This window comes from Ochotona curzoniae, unplaced genomic scaffold (genome assembly GCF_017591425.1).
Source record: "Ochotona curzoniae isolate NIBS_2020 unplaced genomic scaffold, NIBS_Ocur_1.0 scaffold_4701, whole genome shotgun sequence".
In the NCBI taxonomy this organism is placed as follows: Eukaryota; Metazoa; Chordata; class Mammalia; order Lagomorpha; family Ochotonidae; genus Ochotona; species Ochotona curzoniae.
The window spans coordinates 34,368,546-34,393,468 of record NW_024467122.1 but is presented as its reverse complement, the minus strand read 5'-3'; the positions used below and the strand labels follow the sequence as shown (position 1 = coordinate 34,393,468).

The 24,923-nt window shown below is 40.5% G+C and overlaps 1 protein-coding gene and 1 non-coding gene across 5 annotated transcripts in view; one reads left to right on the top strand and one right to left on the bottom strand.

Moving 5' to 3' along the window:
- Positions 1-381: 381 nt before the first annotated feature.
- G2E3 (G2/M-phase specific E3 ubiquitin protein ligase) overlaps positions 382-24,923 on the top strand; it is a 49,786-nt gene continuing 25,244 nt past the window's right edge. For 2 of the 4 annotated variants that reach the window (XM_040969262.1, XM_040969259.1), the window contains exons 1-7: positions 393-494; positions 12,256-12,296; positions 14,129-14,226; positions 17,124-17,225; positions 19,004-19,128; positions 20,222-20,387; positions 24,120-24,226. In XM_040969262.1, coding sequence (XP_040825196.1) covers positions 12,260-12,296; positions 14,129-14,226; positions 17,124-17,225; positions 19,004-19,128; positions 20,222-20,387; positions 24,120-24,226 — 635 coding nt within the window. In that variant the 5' untranslated portion in view covers positions 393-494; positions 12,256-12,259. Of the gene's footprint in view, positions 495-9,456; positions 10,095-12,255; positions 12,297-14,128; positions 14,227-17,123; positions 17,226-19,003; positions 19,129-20,221; positions 20,388-24,119; positions 24,227-24,923 lie in introns of those variants that run through there. The other 2 variants (XM_040969260.1, XM_040969261.1) reach the window with 2 other exon arrangements.
- Positions 23,331-23,437, bottom strand: LOC121149562. The gene has a single exon (XR_005882715.1). It is a non-coding gene; the product is annotated as a U6 spliceosomal RNA (small nuclear RNA).

Here is a 24,923-nt window from a genome sequence, read left to right as displayed (position 1 = left end):
TGAAGGTGGGCGGGCGCGACTCTGGGACGAGGACAGGAAAGGCTGTGTTAATTAACGGAAGGTTTGTTTTTTCCGCTGCCGCTATTGTTTACGCGAAGGAGAGGGAAGAATTAGACATTCCCGCCACACGCCTTGAAGGGCGTTTCAGTCTCATTTCACAGGCAATAGGGTCCTCTCAGAAGCCACCAGGCAGGACAACAACCCCGCAGCCCCAATTGTCAGAGAACCCGCCAATAAATTGCCAAGAAAAACCAGTCAAGAGAAACGCCAAGCCAGGACCCCTCGCGCGGAACGGAGAAAGTTCCCCCCGAAACCCCGCAGCGCCTCCACCCCGCCCCCAGGGGCGTGGCCGAGCCCTACTTCCGGGTGGCTGGCGGAAATGGGCGAATTTGAATCTTGCTGGCCGTTGGATGGGGTTGCTGTGGGTTGTTGCGACGCAGCGCGAGACCCAGAAGTGATCCGGCCGCTGTGGAACTTCTACTCTGAGGGCCTCGGTGAGTAAGCGTGGAACGGGACGAGGGAAGCGAAAGGGGGCAGCCGTGGGGAGGGACGGCGGCTTGGGGGGCCGGGGAGCGTCGTGGGGGCCTCCCTGGGTGTGTGTGAGGTGATGCCGGCGTGGGGAGCTGAGCAGTGTCGCCCGGGCCGGCGTCCCCCGAGCCCCGAGGAGTGTGTGGGTGCTGGCGTCGCCGGAGGCACCTTGTTTGAAGGCTGCCTCTTGGCGTGTCCGTAATTGAGGATTTGCCTCAGTTCGGCTAGGCTACCGAAGCTTCGGCCGTGATTTAAATCCCGCTGTGAACGCATAACCGCTGAATAAAACAAAAACGTCCTTGATTAAAGATGGAAGGTTGGGCTGGCGAGGTGCTTGCGCAGCTAGGAGGTCCTCCTCGGCCGGCTTCGTGTCCCTGGACGGCAGGGACGCGGCAGACAGCCTTTGAAATGCCTGCAGGGGGATTTAAACTGAAATCCGAGCATCCTTTGTATTTTCAAACCCGGCTATTTTTCTTTCACGGTTTTCGCATACCGCAAAGATCCAAGAGTCTGGTTCATTTGAACTGGCTATAGTAACCGCGGTGACTCACAAGGGTCTTAGTTTGCTAACAATAGGGATAAGGTTTAGTTCCACCGCCCTGCCTTTTCACCCCTTGCATTCATTGACCGACTGCGGTATCACAGAGTTATTTTGGAAGAAGTATAGGAATGTTCTGACTTTTTTGGTGGCGGTGTCTCTTGAGGTGTTCTTTCTGTTTCTTGCTGAAGAGCCTGCTCAGATCTTGGACTCTAGCTCCATCATAAAAGTCACACCTTTTGGAATAGTTTAAATGTGTATGTTTTAAGGGCCTCGCAAGGTTTTAACACAGGGGCTGTTCGTGCCAGACAAATGTATCTTTAACTAGGGGGTAGTATCTAATGAAAGCCTTCCTTCATCCTGTGTGGGCGATTCTCTCTCCTCCATTCCTGCTAACGAGCTTTTTGTTTGCAGTGTTAGCCAGGAAGGAGAGATTTAAATGGGCGGTGCTTATGGTCTTTGAAATATAAACTCTTTTTTTCCGATAGTAGTGGAAGAAGTGAATTGGCTCTGCTTTCCTAAGGATTTCAGGCAAATATTCTGATTTTACTTAAGCTGTCACTAAGTAATTTTTTTTGTAAATATGTTTTAAAGATTTATTTATTTTTTATTACAAAATCAAGATATATAGAGAGGAAGGTCTTCCATCCAATGATTCACTCCCCAAGTGACCGCAACAGCCAGTGCTATGCTGATCCGAAGCCAGGATCCAGGAACCTCCTCCAGGTCTCCCACATGGGTGCAGGGTCCCAAAGCATTGGGCCATCCTCAACTGCTTTCCCAGGCCAGAAGCAGAGAGCTAGATGGAAAGTGGAGCTGCCGGGATTAGAACCGGCGCCCATATGGGATCCTGGTGGTGCATCCTAGGCAAAGACTTTAGCTGCTAGACCACTCTGCCAGGCCCGTAATTTTCAAATAATTTATATTTACTTCCTAATCTATTTCTTTTCCCTGCCTAATCTCTTCATTTACCTGAGTCGGTAAGTTTTGAGCGATATTGTGTAGACATTACCTTGAAGAATATATTAAATGTTGATTCCTGAGCTTCAAATCTAAGAGATAGTGGATCAGCAAGTTTGAGGTTGAAGAGTGTATATTTAACCGAAGAGTTAGGCAATTCGGATTTGGTTTTTCCAAGGAAACATTGTAATGTATCTGGTTAAGACTATGGAACTGGATTAAGATTGTCTTCATTTGGTCTCATCCTGACCCCTGTGGAACTGTGTGGTCCTGGGCAACAAAGTCAACCTCTCCTAGCTTCAGTTTCTTCAGCTGTATGTGAGGATAATGCAACCTTGTAACATTGTCAGGATCCAGTTAATGAAGGCCTTAGGAGTGTGTGTGGCACATAGCAGAGGATGAGGATGTCTCGTATTGTACTGAGGAACTAGACATTATACAAACCACGTGACGTGTTATCCTATTCATCTTCGTACTGTCACTGAGGTGTTTACTGTTTTCAAATAAAACAGACTAAGATTCAGCAACTTGTCCTTCTGCAGCTAAGAAAATATTTAAAGTAAGGTCTGAAATTAGCTTTAAATCAAAATCATGTACCTTTTTTAAAAAATATGATTCTTCCTGTTTTTCTTTAGAATTCCAAATGTTGCTCCATAAACATCTCTAATGCTTCCTTTTTAAAATAAGATTTTAAAAAATGATTATTTATTTACAGGCAGAATGACAGAAAGACACAAATCTTTCCTTGCTGGTTTACTCCCTGGAAGGAAACCTAAGCCAGGACTGGGCCATGCTGAAGCCGGGAGCCAGGAATGCTGTCCGGTTGGAACCCAAGTGGTTGGGTCAACTTTTGCCTCATGAGCAGGAGCTGGCTGAGAAGTAGAGCGGCCAGGACGCCGCCTGGGCTCCTGAGGGCTGCTGTGTGACGGGGAAGCTTAGACCCACGGCTGCACAGTCCTGGCCACTGTTTTCTTTCAGGCTTGCTGCTCGCCTTTTCCTCTTAGATTTAATCCCAGTGGGCTTCAGGACTTCCTTAGGGCAGTTCTTGCTCAGGCCTCTGGTCACACTCTTAGAGCCCTGGCTGCTTAGCCTGTTGGCAGCTCTGCAGAACAGTGGGCATCCTTGTCCTTGAAACGGTATTCAGGGAGGACTTAGTGTGGCATTTCAGCGCGTTCAGGGTGGTATGGCCAGACTAGTGTGGCATTTCAAAGAGAAAGTTTTGTTTTCTAATAAGATTATACAATATAATCTTTTGTACTTCAGTGGAGATTTTAGTGATGAATGGTTTTATGGATTTGGCCAAATAAAGAAAAATACTTGAAAGCACAAGGCCAGAAGAATTTCCAGTGTGAGGAATATTTGCTAATATTCATGGAATTCTAAGTGCTAGATAAATATTTTCTCATTGCTCATTGCCATTTTATAATTCTATCCCCATATTACAATGAATCTGATGCACTAGCAGTTGCAGTCAGTTTGAAAGTATATTTCATTCCTTGATACCTATTAATTGTAAAAATGATGTGTGTTAGTGAAATAAAGTAGCTTTTTCAGTGTTGGGACAGGGCACTGTGTGGTGGTGGTCTGTGTACTGTGCTGGCATCCAGCATTGGTGCCAGTTTGTGTCCCCGTTGCTCTACTCCCAATCCAGCTCTGTGTTTAAGGTTTGGGAGAGCAATGGAGGATGGTCAAGTGCTTGTACTCCTGCATCCACAGGGGAGACCTGGCTCCCAGCTTCTCGGCTCTGGCTCTTGCAGCCATCTGGAGAGTGAATCAGTGGGTCATTCAGGCCCTCCTCTCTGTCTCATTTTCTCTCTGTAAAAATCTGCATTTCAAATAAAAATAAATCATAAAGAAGAAGGTTGGGAAATTGGAAAGCAAAGTTTGCGTTTCCTTTCATTTTGAACAGTTAAAAGTGTTAATAAGACTTTCTCCAATTATCAAAGTAATACAGGTGTTTGAAGCAGAGCGTCTTATCTGATACAAGCCAGACCATTCACATTATCTTTCCAATCTTGGAATTGGAATATCACAAAAATATTGGAAGCTAAGCAGAAAAGGTCTTTTCCTGTGTGGGGATTGCATGGGAATCATGAAGAAATGTCAGCAATAGAACAGGGAAGCCTGTCTCCCGAGAGCTAGTTATGTTTGTGCCAATATGAGATTTGTTGTAGTGTTGTTGCGTTTCTTTTTAAGCAGATAATATTTTTTTCTAAAATAATTATAACTCCAGTAATTTGTATACAATACATTTCACCTGTTTTTAAGATGTCATTTAATGTGTTTTATTGTTTTATCTATTTATTGATTGATGGGTATATTCTAGCTTGCTCAGTTTTTTGCTGTTATAAGTAAACTACTGTGAACAGTTTTACACAGTAGCCAGATGTCTCTTGGCTGCATTGTTAATCGGCAGACATTTGACTTTGAGATGATTTTTAAGGTAAAATCCACATAACCATTTTTAAAGTGTATAATTTGTTCACAGTATGCATCCATCATCTGTATTTAATTCCAAAAAGTTTATCACCCCAAAAGAAAACCTGATATTCATCACACAGTCACTGCCCAACCGCTTCAATCCCTCAGTCTCTAGAAACTAAATCTATCTTGTCTTGATGAGTTTACCTGTGGGGGCCAGCCTTGGACAGTGGTTTAAGCCACCAAACAAGAGCACTGGTTTGAGTCCCAGCTGTTCTGCTCCCTTCCAGCCCCCTGCTGATTAGGTCTCTGCTAATGACCCTGGAAAGCAGGACAAGTTGGCCCAGACATGCAGGTGGAAGACCCAGATGAGAGTTCCTGGCTCCTGGTTTTGGTCTTGCCCAACCTTGGCTATTATGGAAATTTGGGATTGAACCAGTGATAGAAAATTTCTCTGTTTCTCCTCTGTAGCTCTGCCTTCAGAGTAAGTAAGTAAATCTTTAAAAAAAAAAAAAGTTTTTCTGTTCCAGGTATTTTATATGATTATACAATATGGAATCATTTATGTGTGGCTTTTTCACTTGTCATACATTTTCAAGGTACAGCATGATTTAGCATTTATTAGGACCTTTATCTGTAGATGCCACATCCATGAATTCAGTCACACACAGATTGAAAATTTTTTTCTAAGATTTATTTATTCCTATTAGAAAGTCAGATTTTATAGAGAAGGAGTGGCAGAAAAATCTGTTATCTGCTGATTCACTCCCTAAATGACCCTAACAGCTAGAACTGAGCTGATCCAAAGCCAGTAGCCAGGAGTTTCTTCCAGATCTCCTACATGGGTACAGGGTCCTAAGAACTGGTGCTATCCTTCACTCCTTTCCCAGGCCACAAGCAGGGAGCTGAATGGGAACAGCAGAGACGGGAACCAGCAGTCATGGGATCCCAGTGCATGCAAGGAGAGACAAAGATAGCTTCCATTTGATGGTTAACTCCCCAAATGACTGCACTGGCCTGTGCTGAGCTGGGAGCCTGGAACTTCTTCCCACTCTGCTACCGAGCCAGTCTTAACAGTATCAGTCTTTAAAGAAGATCTCAATAATGATTTTTTTTTAAAAGATGTACTTATTTATTTATTTGAGAGGCAGAGTTACAGAGGTGGATTTTCCATATGAGTCCTTTTAGGACTTTAGAATGCTAGGATGCAACTGCATTCTAATAATACTAAATTCTGCTGTTTAGTATTTTGGCATGTTCTCTTTTTCATTTTTGCATTTGTGCATTATTTTCCTTCCTTGGTCCCTATGAGAACAGTCTGTGTAAACTTTGTCCTCTTGTCCCTTAAATTCAGTAAGTATTTCTAAGATTAAGAATATTCTTCTAAGTACACAGAGTGCAAATGTAAAGTTCAGGAAACAGTGTTGCTACAACATTTTCAACCACTCCATATTGTGTTTTTTTGGTCACTTTGAAAGATAATTTTTAGATTATTTTATTCCCCAGTACAATATTCAACCCAGGCCATTTACTGCATGATCAAAGTATAATGTCATGTTTTGTCATGTAGTGACAAATCAAATTGAATTATCTTCTAATACATGTATCAAATATCTGTGTAAGATGGTAAATTCTAAGTGTCTAAGTTTTAAAATACAGGAGGTAATTTTCATTATTTCAAAAGGTCATCACCTATTACTTTAGCCATGTTTTTCTCAATAAGATTAGGAGCTGAAGGAGATTTTTGGATGGGCAGGACCTCTTTTATTCAAAATCTTTTTTTGTCAAATTATCTTTTTTTTTAAAGATTTTTTTTTTTATTGCATAGTCAGACATACAGAGAGGAGAGACAGAAAGATCCTCCGTTGATGATTCACTTCCGAAGTGACCTCAACAGCCGGAGCTGTGCCAATCCGAAGCCAGGAGCCTGGAGCCTCTTCTGGGTCTCCCAGGCCCAGGCCACAAGCAGGGAACGGGATGGGAAGAGGAGCTAGTGGGATTAGAACTGGCACCCATTTGTGATCCTGGTGGGTGCAGGGGAAGGACTTTAGCTACTAGGCTACTGCATCAGGCCATTTCATTCAAAATTTTAAGTGAAAGTTTAGGTTAGCTTTTAGTTGTTCATTGCTGTGTAAAAAGATCACTTAAAAATTGTAACAACAAATATTGCTATCTAATATTTTTTGTCATCAGCTCAGCTGTGATTCTTAGTCTCCCATGAGTGAAACTGCTCAGGCTGTCAGGCTTCCCTGGGGTTGGAGGATCATCTTCGCAGATGGAACATCTGCAGCATCTTAATGATACGCCACTGGCTTCCTCCAGTGTGTGCTGCATGGTAGAGAACAAAGAGGAAGTCACAGTGCCTTTCATGAGAGTCACACGGTGTTTTGGCCACTGTCGTGGTGGGAGGAAGCTCTACCCGGCAAAGTGAGGCGTCTCTGGCTCCACCTACTGCAGGGAGGCGTTGCACACTGAGTACTCCTGGCCCTGCAGAGGTGAGCGGAGGAATCCACTAAGATTACCTCCTGCGCAGTGGCTTCCTGGAGCATCTTTGAATTGCTGATTTCCCAAGGAAGGGAACAGTTTTTACAGCATTTTTCTTCATTTTTAAAATGAAGTTCATTAGTGGCCAGGGTTGTGGTCGTTGTTTTTCTTCAGTGTTTTAAAATTTAATTGAAAGGCAGAGGGAGTTTGGGAGACGGACAGTCACCTCCTGTTCACTCCCTGAATGCCTACAGCAGCCCTGCTTGGGCCAGGCCGAAGGCAGCAGCCAGGAACTCCGTCCCAATCCCTAATGGGGTGGCTGGGATCCAAGCCTCACTTAGTGCCTCCCAGGGCGCCTGTTGGGATTGGTCCCTGCAGTCAGCTCAGGCTGCCCAGTGCCTGCCCTCCCCCGGAGACTGACTGCTTAAGAACAAGTCAGTCAGGATTTCCCTGTTCCTGAGATCCACACGTAGATGAACATTGTTTCCCTCATTTTACACCAGAAGTCTTAAAGTTTATATATGTTAGGAAAACTTTACTACTGAAAATGTAAAATCCAACAAATATGTGCGAATACATATGTTTTCTGCTTATGTTTTGTATGGGGATTATTTAACATGATGCTGAAGCCAGGCTTGCACTGAAAAAGGTTTCAGTTCACATTCTGAGGATTGAAAAGATGACTACTGTGCACGGGTCAAAGGGAGTACAGGATATCTTGCAAATATTTTAACTTTTGGGCCCGGCGCAATAGCCTAGAACTAAAGTCCTCGACTTGCACATGCTGGGAGTTCATATGTGCGCCAGTGTTGTGCCGGATTTTGAAATCCCCAGAAAATCAAGCCTGAAGTCGGTGCTAAGGCATAAAGGTGGTTTATTCAGGTTAACCTAGGTCTCCCAGCCACCTTCCCCAGCCCAGCAGTGCTGGGCGGTGGGGGGGGGCAGCTGCAGTCAAGGCTGCGGTACAATCGGCAGGGAGCCCAAGCCCCCCAATTCTTATACATTTCAGGCTATTAATTATACAGTCATGATTTAGCAGGCTTCTATTGGTGGGTTTGAAACAAGCAACTTTCAAAAAGTACAAACTGTTGAGCTATTGGGCTGTGGATCTTATCTAACACCAGGTCCCTCCTTCCTGAGGAGTGGTCTGCCTACGTGACCTGCCAGGTGTCCTGCCAGGTGTCCTGCCAGGCATCACGTAGACTACCAGGCCTGGAGCTCACACCGCCCCCCGCCAAGCCATTAAGGCAGAATCACAAAAGGCAGAAAACATCTAGATTCTTCAGCAGTTCATGTCCCAGCCACCCCACTTCCCATCCAGCTCCTTGAGTGTGCTCTTGGAAGGTGTTTGAGGACGGCCCAAAGCTGGGGACCCCCCCCCTTTTTTTTTTTAAAGATTTGTTTTATTTTTATTCTTATTGCAAAGTTGGATATATAGAGAGGAGGAGGAAAGACAGAGAGGAAGATCTTCCATCCCATCATTTACTCCCCAAGTGGCCGCAATGGCCATTGCTGTGCTGATCCAAAGCCAGGAGCCAGAAGCTTTTCCTGGTCTCCCACGTGGGTGAAGGGTCCCAAGTCTTTGGGCCATCCTTGAATGCTTTTGCAGGGCACAAGCAGGGAGCTGGATGGGAAGTGGGGCTGCTGGGATTAGAACCGGCGCCCTTTTAGGATCTCGGTGTGTTCAAGGCAAGGACTTTAGCCACTAGGCCACCACACAGGGCCCAAAGCTGAGACCCTTAACACGTGTGGGAGACCCAGAGAAAAGCTCCTGGCCCCTGACTCAGATCAGCTCAGCTCTGGCCATTGTGGCCACTTGTGGAGTGAACTAGTGGGCAGAAGATATTTCTATGTCCTTTTCTGTATAAATCTACCTTTTCAATAAAAGCAAAATAAATCTTTTTTAAAAAGTTTTTGGAGGATATAATATTTAGGTGAAATTTAAATTAGTGTTTTGATAGGCTCAGAATAAAGCTATAAATGTAAAGGAATCAAGGTCAGGACTGGCCTGTCTCCTGGGTCTTGTTGGAATCTACAAAACTGAGGAATATTGTACATTGGCTAGAAATCAGGATTCCCTCCCTGTTTCAAAGTTACCTAGGGATTTCAGTGAAGGTAGGATTTTCCAGAAACCTTCCTCATGTCCCATTTCAACTTTTTTCCCACTTGGGAGAAAATGTTCTGATATTTTCATGATAGAGTAGTTTTGTTGTAAGAATGGAATAATTGTGTCTTTCAATAGTTGCTTTTCATTGGTGAATGGTGTCAATATACCAACTGTTTATCCATTTTCTTGATGTGCTTGCTGGTTTCTAGTTTAAGGGTATTACAAAGAATGTGGCTGTAACTATTTTTGTGTAAACATTTTTTATACTTATATTTCTCTTGAGCTGTAAAACTTGAGTGTATAGAAGTAAATGAGGAAATATAGATGTGAAATTCCTGTGTCTAAGGGTAGGTACACAAATGTGTGTTAACTTTAAGGGACTGCCAGGACTTTGTTTTTTCCATTTTTCATGCTGTGGCCAATATGTGTAAGTTGTACTCATTGTATGACTACATTGTATAAACATCAGAAGTATTATGGGACTGGCATTGTGGACTGTGGCGCAGGTGTTTCACACAGATGCTGCTTCTGCGCTGACTGCCCACTTATGGTTCTACTCCCTGTTAATGACACAGGAATTGCAGCAGAAGATGGCCCAGTTGTTTGGACCCCTTCCTCCCATGCAGGAGAACTAGATGAAGCTCCTGGCTCTTGGCTTCAGTTGTGGCCATCTGAAGAAATGAAGATAATAGATCTCTCTCTGTCTCTTCCTCTTTCTCTGTAATTCAGCCTTTCAAATAAATAAATAAAGTCTTTTTTAAATACCATCATATACCTGTAGAGTATTATCAGCATTTCTTTAAAAAGAGAAAAAAGAAAGAAAAACCGAGGAACATTAGAGTTCTCCTTTATTCCTTCATTATTAGTTATGGACACAGGATAGGAAAAGTAGGCTTAAATGCTTATATGCTTAAAACTAATCTCTAATTGTTCTGGACTCTCTTAGGAAATAGTAATCTTAAGGCATACAAAATAATTTTGTAAGGAGAAATGAGAAAATATTGAATTCTTGGAGTCAGTGATTCAGCAGACCATGAACTTATGAAAGCACAAAAGGTATTATGTGTGTAGCTACGTGTTTAAAGTACAAATTCTAAATTGTAAATAAACGCATAAGTTTGGGTCTTCATAGTAGTAATAGTAATAATTTTGCAGTATTTTAGGTTGTATGAAATTAGTTTTGCAGTTACATAATGACATTTACCTCCTGTTGTCACTATGTTGTTTTCCAATTGAATTCTGAGAGCTTCTAGTATGTTATAGCTTAGTCTTATTAATACATGTAAGTTATTAATATATGCTTCGTAAGGTGAAACTATAGAGTTAAAAAGTTGGCATGTGTTGAATGTAATTAGGCAGACAGATGTTTGCAAATCCAACAGTAACAAACACAAACTGATAAAGAATTTGAGCTGGCACTATACCTGCAGTGCCAGCATTAACTTGGGCACCAGTTCAAGTCCTAGTTACTCTATTTCCAGTCCAACTTCCTGCTGATGAGCTGGGAAAGCAGTAGAGTAGGGTCCCCAGTGCTTGTGCCCAAATGGGAGACCCAGAAGAAGCTCCTGGCTCTGGCTCTGAGTCAGCACAGCTCTGGCTGTTGTGGCTACTTAAAGAATGAACTGTGGATGGATGATTTCTTTGTTTCTTTCCTTTTTTTTTTAAGATTTATTTTTATTAGAAAGGCAGATACACAAAGTGAAGGAGAGACAAATCTTCCATCCACTGGTTCACTCCCTAAGTGGCCACAATAGCTGGAACTAAGCTGATCCAAAATCAGGAGCAAGGAGCTTTGTTTGGCCCTCCCCCTTGGATGCAGTGTTCCAAGGTTTTGAGCCAATCCTCCACTACTTTCCAGGGTCATAAGCAGAGAGCTGGATGAGAAGTGAAGCAGCTGGGACATGAAGTGAGCCATTATGCTGGGCCCTCTCTCTTTCTGCTTCTGTCTCTCCAATTCTGCCTTTCAAACAAAAGTGAAAGAAATGTTAGACCACTCAAATGAATGACATTGCTGTCAATGATGTGATCTATCCCCCCCCCCCCCTTTGCTTATTTAAAATCAGAGCAGGAGAGAGATTTATCCTCTCTTGCTGTTTTATTCTCAAAGTGGTCTCGACAGCCAGTGCTAGGCCAGGCTGAAGGCAGGAGCTGGGGCTTCTGTCTCTGTCTCCCATGTGGGCTGCAGAGGCTCAAATACTTGGACAGTCTTTCATCGCTTTCCCCTACATGTTAGCAGGAAGCTGGATCAGAAGTATAACAAACTGGACTCAAACTTACACTTCTCTGATAGATGTTAAGTCATTAAAAGTGATGGCTTGGGCCCAGCACAGTGGCCTAGCACTTAAAGTCCTCGCCTTGAATGTGCTGGGATCCCATATGGGCGCCGGTTGTAATCCCGGCAGCTCCACTTATCATCCAGCTCCCTGCTTGTGGCCTGGGAAAGCAGTTGAGGACAGCCCAAAGCCTTGGGACCTGGAGGAAGTTCCTGGCTCCTGGCTTTGGATCAGCCCAGCACCTGCTGTTGGCGCTCACTTGGGGAGTGAATCATCGGGCGGGAGATCTTCCTCTCTGTCTCCTCCTCTCTGTATATCTGACTTTGTAATAAAAATAAATAAATCTTTAAACAAAAAAAAGTGATGGCTTAATGTTAGTCCCTGATTTTTTTCCCCTTTAAATGATTCACAGTTCTCAATGAAGTTTTGAGCAGAAATTATGTACGAATTCCCTAGATTTGCATGGGAGTTGTACTTCTGGGAATTTCTATTTTGTTCTAATAGAGCAAAAAACGAGTTTTGCTTAAATTTAGTTAACATTGTATGCTGATCTAATTATAATAGGATTTCTTTCTGTTTTTTCACTAAATGTGCAAAATTTTAGTTGAAAGTCTATACTATTGTTCTTTCTCTGTGTGTAGAACCTTTTGATTCATTGTAGGATATACTGCAATCCTGTCCCCTTTTCCACTATCAATAAACTAAGTTGTTTTGATGATTGAACAACATTTCTCTGTAATTTCAAGTGAGTTCCCAGATTCTGCCACGCTTGTTGAGAACTGCTGATTTTAGATGTGTGCAAGGTGAGGAATTAAATGTTGTAGAGTAATAAATGATTATATTACTTGCATATATATAATTACACGTTGACTAAGTTTAATTAAAATGGATAATTTTGAGACTTGCCATTAAGATGACTTTTGATGTGTTTTTATTTTTCCTAGTAAAATGAATGAAAATAAACCTGATAACTCACAGAACCTTGGTAAGTAACAAATATTATCGGTATGATCTTTTCAGGATGTCAGTCAAACAACAGGAATGAATTCCCTGGGACAAGATTGGCTTATTTGTTTATGTGGCAAATTATGTATTTGTATCAGTAAACATGGACTCGCAGAGAGGGCAACTAATCTTTCAAGTTTTATCCAGTTTCTCTGTATTTTTTTTTAAGATTTATTTATTCTTATTACAAAGTCAGATATACAGAGAGGAGGAGAGACAGAGAGGAAGATCTTATGTACACTGGTTCACTCCCCAGGTGGCCAAATGGCCAGAGCTGAGCTGAGCCGAAGCAGGAGATTCTTCGGGGTCTCCCACGTGGGTGCAGGGACGCAATGTTTTGGGCCTTTCTGTATTGCTTTCCCAGGCCACAGCAGGGAGCTGGATGGGAAATGGAGCAGCTGGGATGTGAACCTGTTCCCATATGGGATCCTGGTGTGTGCAAGGAGTGTTTATTAGGCTACCACACCAGGCCCAGGATCTCTCATTTTGTAATGAAGGCTTTCAGTAAGAATTTATGGGTTTTCATATCTTTTTTGAGCATATATACATTCATTGACATGTGCATATCTTAAGACATGTATATACAACTTTCTTAAATCCCTTATTTCCCCCACGTATTCATTTTTCATAGTATTTTCTTTCTTAGGCTTTTTGGTCTGTCAACTGGCTTCTGTTTTTTAGTGCTGCAGATTGCTCTGTATACTTAATGAAGATACTCTAAGAAATTATTGGAAATTAGAATTAAACACAAGGGGTCATTCACAGTTCAAAATGCATATTATTGGAAAAATAGCATGGATTTCAAACTTGGCTTTTAATTTCCATTTTTCATGAACTATTTGAAATATGTTAGTGCTTATTTTAACCCAGTGAAAGTTCTGAGATAAGTGAAAGAAAGGGGGAAGTACTTGAGCCGTCACAAAGGTGAGAGGTGCAGAGTCACATCAGAAAGCAGGATTGGGGCTACTGCCTGTTGACCAGCAGTCTGCATCTCAAGTCTAAAATTGAAGCATCTTGGGGTCACTGTCTGCCTAGGGATTGGGGAGTGATGCCTAGGTAAATTTTTAAAAATGCTATCATCAAAATTTGGCAGTTCATCTCCTCTTTAAAATTCTTTTAACTTGTAAATTTATTTTATACATCTAAAAAAATCAATTCTGATAGTTTTGGCAACTTAATCACTGCTTTAGAAGAATGAAGTTTTGGGAACTTTTTTTTTAAGAATTATTTATTTTTATTACAAAGTCCAGATATACAGAGAAGAGGAGAGACAGAGAGTAAGATCTTCCGTCCGATGATTCACTCTCCAAGTGAGTGCAACGGTCGGTGCTGCACCAATCCAAAGCCGAGAACCGGGAACTTCTTTTCCAGGTCTCCCACGTGGGTGCAGGGTCCCAAGGCTTTGGGCCGTCCTCGGCTGCTTTCCCAGGCCACAAGCAGGGAGCTGGATGGGAAACAAAGCAGCCAGGATTAGAACCGGTTCCCATATGGGATCCTGGTGCGTTCAAGGCAAGGACTTTAGACACTGGACCACGCTGCGGGGCTCAGTTTTGGGAATCCTAATCCATCGTTTTCATTGATGTTAATTACAGAAGTTGTAATTTTAATCACATCAGGAATTAAAAACTGAGCAAAGCATCCTAAGTCAAAGTATTAAACATAGGTGTACTGGAAATTTGAAGTTATCAATAATAATATAGTATAATATGCTATTTCAGAAGTAATTTAATGCATCAATTGAGGAGTATCAATTCTATTGTTTTATAAATTTTAAGAAAGAAAATTTGTTTCTGTTTACTGTTTCACTGTTAGTTTGTGCCTTCTGTCGAAAAAATGATGACTGTCCCAATAAGTACGGAGAAAAGAAAACTAACGAGAAGTGGAATCTTACTGTACATTACTACTGTCTGGTGAGTAGCATTTACAGATCCAGACAGTTAGCGTTGTAAAGGAAGAAAATTAAATTTTGCCTTAATTTTAGAGAATTAGATCTCATTCAACTTATTTAGATCTTGTTTTTTTTTAATGTGTAAGAATAAGATATCTTTCTTGGTAAATCGAATTCTACAATTCTGAATCTAGTTGGTATATATGCAGAGTTATCATTACCTGTTTTTATGACCATTTTGGGGCTTAATAAAAGAAGAAAGGAGAAATTGATTGGGTCCAAAGGAGGGAGTGGTTTTCGTACCACTTTCTTACCTCCTTTGTTGCTAGTGGAAAATCTCAGAGAGAAGACTTGTTTGAAGATTCTGGGCCTGGGAACAAATTTTACTTAACAGAGGTCCCAGGAAAAATATGGCTAAAGATAATATGTGTTTGTGGAAAAGGAAACAGTCTAATTTTTGAGTCCTCAGAGAGAAGAAACAGTGGTTGGCTGGTGAGAATTCATCTTTATTTATTCCCCCTTTCTTTCATCAGTTTTTTTCACCTCACTGAGTCCATGCCTAATGGTATTCGGGGCATTGTCACTACAAAAGTGTGTCAAGGATGCCTTAGTAGTCGTCATGATTCATGACACTTTATTGTCTATTTCTGTTTAATATATAACTGTGAAATTTAATAGTTAAGCAGCATTAGTTAGACTGCAGCTTGTGAGTGTTAGCACTGTAACATCAACTGAGCTGGGTATTTCTGGTTCAGAATAACTCATGAGATTACCGGGAAAATGTAAGCCAGATTCCATCGGAAGGCTTTACTGAGCCAGAGCATCGCAGCCTCTGAAGGCGTGCCTGGCTTTTGCTACTGCTCTTGCTGTCTGTTGAGAGGAGAGCTGAGCTCCTGAACTTCCTGTCTGGCTGCTTACAGCATGGCATTGGGCTTCTGCAAAGCAAATGATCACACACATACCTCTCCCACATATAGAGCCGTTAATGTAGTCTGCACAGCATACACCAGTATAATTTTATTTTATTCTGCTTCTAGTTAGGAGCTATTATTTTGAAGTACAAAAGAAATATTTTCAGTTTTCTTAGAGTTTATTTTTTTCTACGGTACGTAGTTATTATTTCACAACTAATTAAGTTGTATATGTCATTTCTGTTTCTTGTAGGATTTATTATACTGCCTAAAGTAAACTTTTCAACACAAATTTGCTCTGCTACAGTGCTTTTGAATTGTTTCATATATTTCCTTTGAAAATAATAGAATTTCCTTAATATTCTTATTTACTTCATGAGTATAATACTAAAGAAATAATAGGTACTGGTTGCTTTTAAGATTCTTGATTATGAATAGAAAGTATACTAATATAAGGGCGGTAGTAGAATACTAGAGTTGAGACACATGTAAGGGACAATCTAATTCGGTGTTCTTATTTTTGTGCTTTAGGTCAATGATATTAAGGTACTTGATGGGTCCGAGAGGTTAGGCATGTAATCCTGTTTGCACAGGAATGTAGAACTCCATCCAGGTTACCAATGTGGGTGGCAGGAAAGATGGCAAACACTTGGGCCATCCTCCATTGCTTTCCCAGACAGATTAGTACGCAGAGCAACCAGGACTGGAACTTACGCTCCCATTTGGGATGCTGGTGTCAAAGTAAGCTCATGAACAGCTTGACCACACCAACAGCCGCAAACAAGGTTTTTTATTCTCAGTCTATACTTTTCCTTGATTTCTTGTTTCCTTAACATTAATCTGTCAAGCTAAAATGAGATTTAAAAAAAATTCAAATTTATTAACCTAGGATTCAAAAGGTTTCCCTCTATAAATAGACCTTGCATTATTCAGAGTTCAGCTACACCTGTTTTTTTTTTTAAAGATTTATTTTTATTGGAAAGGTAGATATACAGAGAAGGCAAGAGACAGAAAGGAAGATCTTCCTTCAGTGGTTCAATCCCCAAGCGGCCACAAGGGCTGAAGCTGAGTCAATCCAAAGCCAGGAGCCAGGAACTTCCTGCAGGTCTCCCACAGTCGGGTGCAGGGTCCCAAGACTTTGGTCCATCCTTGATTGCTTTCCCAGTTCACAATCATAGAGCTGGATGGGAAGTGGAGCTGCTCTGATTAGAACCAGCACCCGTATGGGATGCCGGCCCATTCAAGGCAAGGAATTTAACATCTACGCTATTGCTCCAGGCCCTCACCTGATTTTTTGAATGAATTATTTATTTGTTTTCATTTAATTTGAAACACAGATAGAAGGAGTACGTATCTGCACATCAATCCCCAAATGCCCAAAACAGCCAGAGTTTGGCCAGGCCGAAGCCAGTCACCTAGGATCTCCTTCCATGTTGTGCCACAAAATCACGTGGGACCCATTGACCTGGGCCAGTGTCTGCTCGCTCCCAGGCTCTGCATTATTGGAAAACTGGGCTAGAGGCAGAATAGGTAAGACTCAGATCAGGAATGCCAATAAGTTCTAATGGCAGTGACTTACCTGCTGCCACAAGTGCCCACCTGTCAGCGAGATCTAAAGTTAGCCTGAAGGGCCACTTATAATCTGAATTGTCTTTGTCGTATTCATTTTATAGCTTTCTATATTTACTCTGTTTTTCTAGATCTTATTTATAGGTGTTCTTTCTTTTCCTTCCCCTTCTTGCTAACTATTCACTCACTTCCTATCTTCTGTATTTTTCTTTCTGAAATACTTTAGGTACCTAGTTTGGGGATGTAAATTGTTAATGTAATATCTGCCAAGTCAAAGGATATGAATAGTTTCAGTCTTTGCCCATGAGGGACAAATATCAATAGTTGCTTGAACTATGGGTGATTTCTGTCCATTTTTTTTATTGGAATGATGTGAATTTTATAATTTTTGAGTAATTTATTTCTTAGGGTTTTTTTCTAATTGGAAATATATTTATAGTTGATGTCAAGTGGAATTTGGCAGAGAGGAAAAGAAGAAGAAGGAGTTTATGGTTTTCTAATAGAGGACATCAGGAAGGAAATTAACAGAGCTTCCAAATTGGTAAGTAAATTATTTTTACTTACTTACTAAATATCTTTTGTCAGTAATGATGAAGTCTCTGTTCTTTGGTTAATAGAAATATACTCTCATGCATATGTTTGTCAAATGTGATAAGAGTATTTTGTACTTGTGCAAATGAATGAGATATAGTGACCCTGAGTAATAGATGTGACTTTACTTCCTTATCATATTCTGTTTCATCCACTGTTATGATCATAGTTGTACTCACTCTGTTTGCAGCCTTTTTATTCTGAGTTATTCTAATGATTTACTACTTAAAGATGTCTGTGAAAAGCAGAGTTACAAAGAGTTTGGGAGAAGTCTTCCAAATGCTGGTTCACTTCCCAGTGGGCCACAACATCGGGGGCTTGACCAAGTTGAAGCAGGAGCCTAGAACACAGTCCATGTCTTTGCATTGGTGGCAAGGACAGGACCACTCAAGCCAACTTCTTTTACTCTACGTACGTTAAAAGGGAGTTGGGGGCTTGGCAAGGTGGGCTAGCAGCTAAAGTCCTTGCCTTGAGCATCCTAAGATCCCTTATGGGTGCCGGTTCTAATCCCGATGACTCCACTTTCCGTCCAGCTCCCTGCCTGTGGCCAGTGAAAGCAGTCGAATACAGCCCAAAGCCTTGGGACCCTGCACCCTTGTGGGAGACCCAGAAGAAGTTTCTGGCTCCTGGCTTTAGATTGGGTCTGCACTGGCCATTGCGGTCACTTGGGGAGTGAATCATTGGAAGGAATATTTCTCTATCTCCTCCTCTCTGGATATCTGCCTTTCCAATAAAAACAAATAAATCTTAAAAAGTGGAAAGTGGAGAACCTGAGCTTATTTGGAATAACCATTGCAGGTGGTCACTTAATCTGCTGTGCCACAGTGCCAGCCCCTATCTGTCTTAAATCTTTTCCTTTCTCTTAGAAGGACAATAGTAATTTAGGGACTAGTTTAAGTAGAAGATAATATACTGTGCTGAGGTTTTAAGTTAATCCCATCTGCAAACTTTAAGTTTGATTTTATTGGAAAGACAGATATACAGAGAGGAGGAGAGACAGAGAGGAAGATCTGTGCAATGATTCACTCCCCAAGTTGACGCAACAGCTAAAACTGAGCTGATCTAAAACCAGGAGCCTGGAACCTCTTCTGGAGCTCCCACATGGGTGCAGGGTCCCAAGGCTTTGGGTCATTACTGACTGCTTTCCTAGGCCACAAGCAGGTAGCTGGATCGGAAACAGGGCTGCCAGAAATGGAAGCAGTGCACATATGGTATCCCAGTACGTCCAAGGTGAAGACTTTAGCCATTACCGCTACCACACTGGACCCATCTGTAAACATCTTATATCCCTTTCAATTCATAGGTATTGGGAATTAGGACTTAAGCATGTATTTATGCGAACCAGTGTTTAAAACTCAAAGTATGTAACAGCTTTTCATTTTGTTAGTATACAGTGGTATTAGCTAGGTTTACACCAATCAATTTTTAAAGTTTTCTTGGTGTTAGAGTTTCATATTTCTTCCCATTTCGATTTCAGGTTGGTTTGTGTGTATAACCACTACGTTTGTGAAAATCCTTCAGCTTAAAATATTTTCAAAGTTGGAAGGAAAAGAGGTTCCTGTTCTGTTCACATTGTTTTTAGGTTTTTCTTTCGGGTGATTTATGTCATCGCAACTGTTCCGGTGAAAATAATTTTTAGACTCCCCATGAGGACGATTGGTTTTTATCATGGTCTTACTATAGTGCTCAAATTTATGTGCTGTTTTCTGTTTTCATGATTTCTTCCAGAAGTGCTGTGTTTGCAAGAAAAATGGTGCCTCGATTGGATGTGTTGCACCTCGGTGTAAACGGAGTTATCATTTCCCGTGTGGACTTCAGGAAGAATGTATTTTCCAGTTTACTGGCAACTTTGCGTGAGTTATTTAACTATTACATGTGAAAGACGGTTGTTTTTTTAAAAGTGTGGAAAATGGGCATCCCAATGAGATCTTGCTTGTAATGCTTATACATATGCAACATATAATGAGACATAAATATCCCATTCCTTGCCCCCCCACCCCTAGTTTTAATGGGGGCTTTTCTGCCTATCAAGTCTTGAGACTTTCTGTGTCTGAAATGGACTTAATATGACAGTGCTTAGCTTCAGCTTTCAGTTCTGGGATACAACACAAAACAGTTGATTTATTGGTTAATTTGTCACCTTATGTAATTCTATATTGTCACAGCACTCTTGCAAGTTACTAGTCCACTTTCATTTCTTAGTACTTTGTATATTCTAACTAAATGAAAGGCATATGCATTTTGTCTTACATCAGACACATTTTGCCCTCAGACACTCCTGAAAATATTTGCTTCCCAAAACAATCTTAAACATTAGTACTCTGCGAATAAAGTTAAGTAGGATTCTTAATAGTGGTAAAATTCAATATGAAGTCTTACTTCCTCTGGAAGGTTTATATCTTAAGATGCACTGTATTGATTTTTTGATCATCCATTGTTATTGTTTTAAGATCCAATTTATATATTTGAAATATATATTTATATATATATCTATAGAGAGAGAGAGAGAGAGAGAGAGAGAGAGAGAGGGAGAGGGAGAGGGAGAGAGACAGATCCTCCGTCCTTTGGTTCACTCTCCAAAGAATCACAACAGCCCCAGGGCTGGGCCAGGAGTAAGCCAGGAGAGAGAGCATCATCTGGGTCTTCCACATGAGTACAGGGGCCCAACCACTGAGGCCATCTTTTGGTTCCTTCCCAGGCACATCCGCAGGGAGCTGAATGGAAAATGGAATAGCTAAAACTCAAACTAGCACCCATTGGGGATGCTGGTATTGAAGGCAGTGGCCTTAACCCACTAGGCTACATCTGATCATCTATTGTTATGTGTAGTTTATAATGCTAAGGCTCTATACCTTTGGAAAGTTTTTCTCTCGTGTACGTGAATTATAATGCTAGCTAGCAATGCTTTGTAATGCATTAGATACTATTCTTAAATTACATTTTTAGGTCATTTTGTTGGAAGCATCGACCTGTTCAAGTAATTACATCTAATAAGTATACAGACTCCTTACCATGCACCATTTGTTTGGAATGCATTGAACCTGTTCCAACTTACAGCATATTACGAAGTCCTTGCTGTAAGAATGCTTGGTTCCATAGAGACTGTTTACAGGTAAGATATATTTTATAATCTTTCTATGATTGATATAAAATTCATCAGTTGCTACTTAGAATTTTAAATTAGAAATAATTGATATGTATGTTATAATCTTTAACAATTTATATCTTACAAATAGCTTTAAAGCATTCAGTAAAACCCATTTTAAATACAAAGTTTACTATTGAAGTGTTTGATTAACAGGATGGCTTAGGTTACATGCAACTTTTTAAAAGTATACTTATACTTATAAAAATTTTTTTTTAATTTTTAAAAATTTTGTTTTTACCTAAACATTTTGTTTTTATTTCACAATGAATAAAGTCCACATTTTAATTCCAAAATTCCACTTATGTATTTCAGCTGTAGAAACCAAAGTATGTGAAATTGAAAGTAAACTTAAAAACAGGCTAAGATAAGATTAGATTGGATGTCGATAGGCCAGTTTTTTTCCTGTAGGAAACATTAATAAAAAAAATGCATTGTTTGATAATTAAGCAAATGCAAAACTTTTTTGGCTTCTTTTCAGGTAAATAGAATGTAAAATTTCTTTTATTTGGAAAATGCTTGAACGTTTTAAAAGATTGATTTTATTTATTTGAAAGGCAGAATTAGAAAGAGAAAGAAAGAGAGATCTTCTATGTACAAGTTTATTCAAATGGACATAAAGGCCAAGGCCAGGCTAGGCTTAAGCTAGGAGCTAGGATACTCAATCCAGGTCTCTCCACACTAGGTGCAGGGGCCCAAGAGTTTGGGCCATCTTCTACTGTTTATCCACATGTGTTAGCGAGGAATTAAACTGAAAGTGAAGCACCCTGTGGGATACTGGGATTGCAGGTGTAGGCTTAATCTGTTATGCTACAATGCCAGTCCTTTGAATATTTTTTTTTTACAAGATTCAAATTATTATCAATTTGAAATTTGAGATGTATGTTTGTAAAAGTGCCAGTTAATAAATATAATAGAATACTAAATAACAAATTTAGTTCAAATTAATACTGTTTTTATTATCTTAAAGAATGTTTGAGAGGAAGAGAATTAAATAGCTCTCATGTGCCGCTTCACTCTCAAAATCGCCCCTACTGGCTAGAGTTCTGTCAGGCAAAGCTGGGAAGTAACAGTGCATCCATATTTTCCATCTGTGTAGCGTGGGTCCAGTTGCTTGAGCTTTCCCTGCTGCATCCCAATGTCCTTATTAGTAAGAAGGCATGGCATAGAAATAAATCTGGCACTTGGGTGTGGATTGAGGGGTATCTTAATTCGTGTCTTTATTGCCAGGCCAAATGACCATCTTGAATCTGTTAAAATTAGAAGATAGAAATTTCCTTATATTTTAATAAAGCCAATACAAAGTCAGTGTTTCAGGTATTTGGGACAGGGGGCAGGAGGCTAAGCCACTGCTTGAGAATCTACTTCTCTTGATAGAGTACTAATTCAAGTCCTGGCTGCTCTGCTTCCAATCTGGCCTCTTGCTAATGTGCCTGGAGGTAGCAGTTGATGGCTCAAACACTGCTCCAGATCTCTGTGGGACACGTGGATGGAGGTTCCCGACTCGTGGCTTTGACTTGGTCCAGCCCTGACTTTTATAGTCACTGGGGAGTAGTGAATCAGCTGATGAAAGAAAAGATTTGTCTATCTGTGTGTTTTTCTACCACTTGTCATTCCACCTTTCATATAAGTAACTAAATTGTTAAAAAAGAAAACACCAATAAAGTCAAAATAATAAGACTTAATTAGTTTTGTGTTATGTTCCTTGAGCTATTAAGCCTAAGATTATTCAGCTAAAAGTGGCAGAGTGAAGCGTACTTTGTTGAGGAAATAGTGGAAATCCCACTAATTCTTTAAATGGCAATTAGAATACCAGTGTTTCATCCTGGAGTGCCTGGGTTCAATTCCAGCTACCTGTCCATGCCCTGGAAGTAGCAGGTAATGGGTCAGATAGCTGGATCTCTAACACCACAGTGAGAGAAATGGGTTGCGTTTCTGAGCTCTAGGTTCTGGTTCCAGACTACTCCGACCTAAGATATTGTAGGTATCTGGGGAATGAACAGGAGTGAACCACCGGGTAAGAGCTCAGTTTGTGTGTATATTTGTCTGCCTCTCAAATAAATGAATAAATAAACATTTGAACTAAATGTAATGTTAAAGCAACAGGATTAGGACTGACAGAAGAAGTTGCACAGAAAAACACAAGTAACCTTCATCAACTGGGAGTATGATTTGTACAATGGTGAAGAAAGAAGATGATTTTAGGTGCATACAACTGGCAAGAAGTACCCATGTGTTCCCTTACACACACACACACACACACACACAGAGGGCAAGCACAAATCACTGAAATTTCTGATTCTAAATTAGATCTGGCAACCAAGTGCTGGTAGGAGTCCATAGCTTCTTGCACATTTCCCACCTGAATGGAGGGGCCCCAGCACTTAGGCCAGGTTCTATTGCTTTTCCAGGCACATTATTAGGGAGCCAGATTTGAAATAATGCAGCTTGGACTCATACTTGGCCCCATAAGGATGCCAGTATCATATGCAGCCACATAACCCACTCTGCCACAAAGCAAACCCCTACAGATATATTTATTATTTATTATTATTTTTTTAATATTTATTTATTTTTATTGGGAAGGCAGATATCCAGAGAGGAGGAGAGACAGAGAGAAAGACCTTCTGTCTGATGATTCACTTCCCAAGTGAGCACAACGGCCGGTGCTGTGCCAATCCGAAGCTGGGAACCAGGAACTTCTTCCAGGTCTCCCACATGGGTACGGGGTCCCAAGTCCTTGGGCCGTCCTCGACTGCTTTCCCAGGCCACAGGCAGTGAGCTGGGTGGGAAATGGAGCCACCGGGATTAGAACCGGCACCCATGTGGTATCCTAGTACACTGGAGGCGAGAACTTTAGCTGCTAGGCCACTGTGCTGGGCCATAAGTATTTGTTTTTATTTATTTTAGAAATATATGAGGCACGTCATAAATTTGCATGTTATTCTTATATAGGGGCCATGCTAATTTTCTCCATATTGTTCTAAATTTAGTATATTTGCTACCCAGTCCAGCATTACAGTTCTGTGTTCTCAAATATGACTACTCACTAGAATTTCCTGAATTTGAAATTGGTTCGAGTTATTTATTGGTTTTGACTTTTAGTATCTAGCATAGACTTTTGGCGTTTATAAGTAGGCTTTACATGTTTGTTCAGTGAATGTGAGCTACTAGTTTTAACTGAGGACTGGCTACTCTTTCTAGTTGCCTTAATAATTTCTTTTCTTTGTGAGTATTCTCTGTGGCTTCTATATTTGTAATTTTTGTGACATTGAGAATAGTTTTTATGCTAATCTTTTTCTGGGAAGGAAACTCCTTCAATAGATTATGTTAAATAAAAACAGCAGGAATATTTGTGACAACATTTTTACAAGGTAGATTCTTTTCCTCATAGTATAGGTAGCAACATCATTATTTAGGAATAAAAATAGTTATTTTTGTTGGATGTAAAGCTAGGCAGAGTCACATATCAGCTCACTCTAACATTTTAAGTCTGGACAAAAAAAAAAATCTTGTGATGTTAGCAATGTGCTAACATAGATTCTACTATGTTTGAGATTCAATTTTACTAAGTTTGGGATTCGCTAGCATGGAAACTGTTTTCATAATCTATTAAGTACAGAGCAGCACATGTCCTGTGTGTCATTTGGGTTGTAACCTGATAACAAATTTAACAGCAGATTTGTGTTTCCGCCGTAGGCTCAAGCAATAAATGCAGGAGTATTTTTCTTTAGATGTACAATATGCAATAATAATGACATCTTTCAGAAAGAGATGTTGAGAATGGGAATTCATATTCCAGAAAAGTGAGTAACATTAGTTTTTAACCAAAAATATGGTGTTTTAAATACTGGATTTAATTACTTTAGAAATCATTCTTTGTCTCTGATTGACGGATTCTAGACAGGTAACCATTTCCCGTGATGATGCAAATGCAAAGCCTTCTCCACTTTGGGTGAGCAGGGACACCTGGAGAACTGGGACCATGATATAATTGTCTCAGTTGATTTCCAGTCTTTCAATACAAGTACCTCAGTTGAGTCCACATTTGATTGATTTTATACACAGTTACTTCAGACTTCAAATATGGTTTTTATAAATGTATGTAAGGAAGTCAGGAAGTAGTTTATTGCGAATGAAAAGAATTTTTTTAATGATTAAAATTGAGGAATCTAGAAATGATAGTAAATTTGAAATTAAAAATGAGAAGTAAAATGTTAAGGAACATGTAGAAAATTTAAGTTTTCATTAAGCATTTTAAAATTCACTGTGAGACAAAGTATAGAATAAAATAACACTAATAGATCTGAACTTTAAAGATAATTTTTTAGAAGATTTATTTATTTATTGGAAAGTCAAAGGAGGAGAGATAGAGAGGAAGATCTTCTGCCATCTGATGATTCACTCCCCAAGTGAGCGCAATGGCCAATGCTGTGCCAATCCGAAGCCAGGATCCAGGAATTTCTTCCAGGTCTCCCAATCGCGGGTGCAGGGTCCCAAAGC